Source organism: Heptranchias perlo, unplaced genomic scaffold (genome assembly GCF_035084215.1).
Source record: "Heptranchias perlo isolate sHepPer1 unplaced genomic scaffold, sHepPer1.hap1 HAP1_SCAFFOLD_705, whole genome shotgun sequence".
NCBI lineage: Eukaryota > Metazoa > Chordata > Chondrichthyes > Hexanchiformes > Hexanchidae > Heptranchias > Heptranchias perlo.
The window spans coordinates 428-5,000 of record NW_027139735.1 but is presented as its reverse complement, the minus strand read 5'-3'; the positions used below and the strand labels follow the sequence as shown (position 1 = coordinate 5,000).

The 4,573-nt window shown below is 61.2% G+C and overlaps 1 protein-coding gene across 2 annotated transcripts in view; it reads right to left on the bottom strand.

Annotated features, from left to right (window-relative positions):
* Positions 1-4,199, bottom strand: part of LOC137318667 (linker for activation of T-cells family member 1-like) — a 102,468-nt gene extending 98,269 nt beyond the window's left edge. For both annotated transcript variants that reach the window (XM_067981368.1, XM_067981369.1), the window contains exon 1: positions 4,075-4,199. In XM_067981368.1, the coding sequence (XP_067837469.1) occupies positions 4,075-4,177 (103 nt within the window). In that variant the 5' untranslated portion in view covers positions 4,178-4,199. The remainder of the gene's footprint in view (positions 1-4,074) is intronic.
* Between the last annotated feature and the right edge of the window lie 374 nt (positions 4,200-4,573).

Below are 4,573 nucleotides of genomic sequence, written 5' to 3'. Positions count from 1 at the left end.
GGCGCTCCCTCAGTACCGACCCTCCGACAGTGCGGCGCTCCCTCAGTACCGACCCTCCGACAGTGCTGCGCTCCCTCAGTACCGACCCTCCGACAGTGCGGCGCTCCCTCAGTACCGACCCTCCGACAGTGCGGCGCTCCCTCAGTACCCGACCCTCCGACAGTGCGGCGCTCCCTCAGTACTGACCCTCCGACAGTGCGGCGCTCCCTCAGTACTGACCCTCCGACAGTGCGGCGCTCCCTCAGTACTGACCCTCCGACAGCGCGGCGCTCCCTCAGTACCGACCCTCCGACAGTGCGGCGCTCCCTCAGTACCGACCCTCCGACAGTGCGGCGCTCCCTCAGTACCGACCCTCCCACAGTGCGGCGCTCCCTCAGTACCGACCCTCCGACAGTGCGGCGCTCCCTCAGTACTGACCCTCCGACAGTGCGGCGCTCCCTCAGTACTGACCCTCCGACAGTGCGGCGCTCCCTCAGTACCGACCCTCCGACAGTGCGGCGCTCCCTCAGTACCGACCCTCCGACAGTGCGGTGCTCCCTCAGTACTGACCCTCCGACAGTGCGGCGCTCCCTCAGTACTGACCCTCCGACAGTGCGGCGCTCCCTCAGTACCGACCCTCCGACAGTGCGGCGCTCTCTCAGTACCGACCCTCCGACAGTGCGGTGCTCCCTCAGTACCGACCCTCAGACAGTGCGGCGCTCCCTCAGTACTGACCCTCCGACAGTGCGGCGCTCCCTCAGTACCGACCCTCCGACAGTGCGGCGCTCCCTCGGTACCGACCCTCCAACAGTGCAGCGCTCCCTCAGTACCGACCCTCCGACAGCGCGGCGCTCCCTCAGTACCGACCCTCCGACAGCGCGGCGCTCCCTCAGTACCGACCCTCCGACAGTGCGGCGCTCCCTCAGTACCGACCCTCCGACAGTGCTGCGCTCCCTCAGTACCGACCCTCCGACAGTGCGGCGCTCCCTCAGTACCTGACCCTCCGACAGTGCGGCGCTCCCTCAGTACTGGGCAGCCGGGGAGTGTCGGGCCTGGATTACGGGGCTCGTGACTTTGGAGTGTGTGTGGGGCTCGAACCCTCGACCTTCTGACGCAGAGGGGAGGGAGTGAGAGAGACCGAGTCACAGCTGAGATTGCGGGGCAGTCCCTTGACCCCATAAAAGTCCAGAATCTCCTTGAAGATAACTCCTAACTCCCACTGGCCTCGCCAGTTTAAGGGGAATGGGACTGAGGGGGAGAGATCTTTCAGAGAGATGGGGTCAATGGGGAAAGTTCAGGGGGATGGGACTAGAGGGGAGAGATCTTTCAGAGAGAGGGGCACAGGGGGCATTGGGGTGAAAGGGGAAAGCTCAGGGGGAATAGGAGCAAGCAATTGGGAGGACAAATGGTGTGTTGGCCTTTATTGCGAGGGTGTTGGAGTCCAAGAGTAAGGAAGTTCTCCTACAATTGTACAGGGCTTTGGTGAGACCTCACCTGGAGTACCGTGTACAGTTCTGGTCTCCTTATCTAAGGAAGGATACACTCGCCTTGGAGGCAGTGCAACGAAGGTTCACCAGATTGATTCCTGGGATGAGAGGGTTGTCCCATGAGGAGAGGTTGAGTAGAATGGGCCGAGACTCAATGGAGTTTGGAAGAATGAGAGTTGAAACCTTTCAGATTCTGACAGGGTCGACGCTGAGAGGCTGTTTCCCCTTGGCTGGCGAGTCCAGAACTCGGGGGGGGCATAGTCTCAGGATAAGGGGTCGGCCATTCAAGATTGAGATGAGGAAAAAATTGTTCGCTCAGAGAGTGGGGAATCTTTGGCATTCTCCACCCCCGTGGATGCTGTGTCGTTGAGTGTATTCGAGGCTGATTTTTGGACTCGAGGGGAATCAAGGGATCGGGGGGGGGGGGGGGAAAGTGGAGTTGAGGTCGAAGGTCGGCCGTGAATCTGATTGAACGGCAGAGGGGGCCGAACGGCCGACTCCTGTTTCTTCTGTTCTTCTGTTCGTCCCGCCCGATGCGTGCACAACACACACACACACACACACACACACACACACATCGTGCAGCTGCACTTAAAAGCCACAAAGCCGGAGACTTGCAGACGGGAAATGGTGAGGGGAAGTTTTAAAGAGGTGCTGCAGGGTTTTCGATGTGAATCGGTCCTGGCCTTTCTTGAAGTGGGTTCGGAGCAGAGGAGGAGAACTGAACACTGAACTGCGATCGAGATGCACCGCAGCAAACAGCCAGTGCTGCACAGGCAGAGCCAGAAGCATGTGCAAAGTTTGGTTTCGCACTGAATCGCGGAGAATTCACAGCACGGAAACAGGCCGTTCGGCCCCACTGCTCCATGGCGGCCGTTTATGCTCCACACGAGCCTCCTTCCTCCCGGCTCCATCTCTCCCCATCACCAAATCCTTCCATTCCTCTCTCCCTCATGCGTTTATCCAGCTTCCCCTTGAACGCAAATGGAGCGAGTCCCACCTTCTCACCGGGGAAAGAGGCTTCTTGGCCAAATTTAAGCCCGCGGGATCAGGGGCCGAATTGGTGAGGGACAGAACGCAGAGAGTAGTGGTGAACGGTTGATTTTCAGACTGGAGGGAGGTGTACAGTGGTGTTCCCCAGGGGTCGGTATTAGGACCCTCCGACAGTGCGGCGCTCCCTCGGTACCGACCCCTCCGACAGCGCGGCGCTCCCTCAGTACTGACCCTCCGACAGTGCGGCGCTCCCTCGGTACCGACCCTCCGACAGCGCGGCGCTCCCCTCAGTACCGACCCTCCGACAGCGCGGCGCTCCCTCGGTACCGACCCTCCGACAGCGCGGCGCTCCCTCGGTACCGACCCTCCGACAGCGCGGCGCTCCCTCAGTACCGACCCTCCGACAGCGCGGCGCTCCCTCAGTACCGACCCTCCGACAGTGCGGCGCTCCCTCAGTACTGACCCTCCCACAGTGCGGCGCTCCCTCAGTACCCGACCCTCCGACAGTGCGGCGCTCCCTCAGTACCGACCCTCCGACAGCGCGGCGCTCCCTCAGTACCGACCCTCCAACAGCGCGGCGCTCCCTCAGTACCGACCCTCCGACAGTGCGGCGCTCTCTCAGTACTGACCCTCCGACAGTGCGGCGCTCCCTCGGTACCGACCCTCCGACAGTGCGGCGCTCCCTCAGTACCGACCCTCCGACAGCGCGGCGCTCCCTCAGTACCGACCCTCCGACAGTGCGGCGCTCCCTCAGTACTGACCCTCCGACAGTGCGGCGCTCCCTCAGTACCGACCCTCCGACAGTGCGGCGCTCTCTCAGTACTGACCCTCCGACAGTGCGGCGCTCTCTCAGTACTGACCCCTCCGACAGTGCGGCGCTCTCTCAGTACTGACCCTCCGACAGTGCGGCGCTCCCTCAGTACCGACCCTCCGACAGCGCGGCGCTCCCTCAGTACCGACCCTCCGACAGCGCGGCGCTCCCTCAGTACCGACCCTCCGACAGTGCGGCGCTCCCTCAGTACCGACCCTCCGACAGCGCGGCACTCCTCAGTACCGACCCTCCGACAGCGCGGCGCTCCCTCAGTACCGACCCTCCGACAGCGCGGCGCTCCCTCAGTACCGACCCTCCGACAGTGCGGCGCTCCCTCAGTACCGACCCTCCGACAGTGCGGCGCTCCCTCAGTACCGACCCTCCCACAGTGCGGCGCTCCCTCAGTACTGACCCTCCGACAGTGCGGCGCTCCCTCAGTACCCGACCCTCCGACAGTGCGGCGCTCCCTCAGTACCGACCCTCCCACAGTGCGGCGCTCCCTCAGTACCGACCCTCCGACAGTGCGGCGCTCCCTCAGTACTGACCCTCCGACAGTGCGGCGCTCCCTCAGTACTGGGCAACCGGGGAGTGTCGGCCTGGATTACGGGGGTCTCGAGTCTCTGGAGTGTGTGTGGGGCTCGAACCCTCGATATACTGACTCACTGAGCCACAGTTCACACCTGATAAACAGAAAACCTTATCTGCACTGCCAGGAAACGGCCTCACATTTTGTTTGCATAAGTTACAGACAAACCAATTTGCAGCTGATGTGGGTTTATTCGAAATGAGGGGAGAGATACTTACTCGGGGCCCCATTACGACATTTCATGCACAGAATCACAACCATCCAAGCAGGAATTATGAAGATAATCGCCCAGAAAAGGTTAGCAGCATTGGCTTGCTCCATCCGATCCTGGAAACAGAACAGAGTTATCAGCAAACAAAGCTCCCTCTACACTGTCCCGTCAAACACTCCCAGGGCAGGTACAGGGTTAGATACAGAGTAAAGCTCCCTCTACACTGTCCCGTCAAACACTCCCAGGGCAGGTACAGGGTTAGATACAGAGTAAAGCTCCCTCTACACTGTCCCGTCAAACACTCCCAGGGCAGGTACAGGGTTAGATACAGAGTAAAGCTCCCTCTACACTGTCCCCATCAAACACTCCCAGGGCAGGTACAGGGTTAGATACAGAGTAAAGCTCCCTCTACACTGTCCCGTCAAACACTCCCAGGGCAGGTACAGGGTTAGATACAGAGTAAAGCTCCCTCTACACTGTCCCATCAAACACTCCCAGGGCAGGTA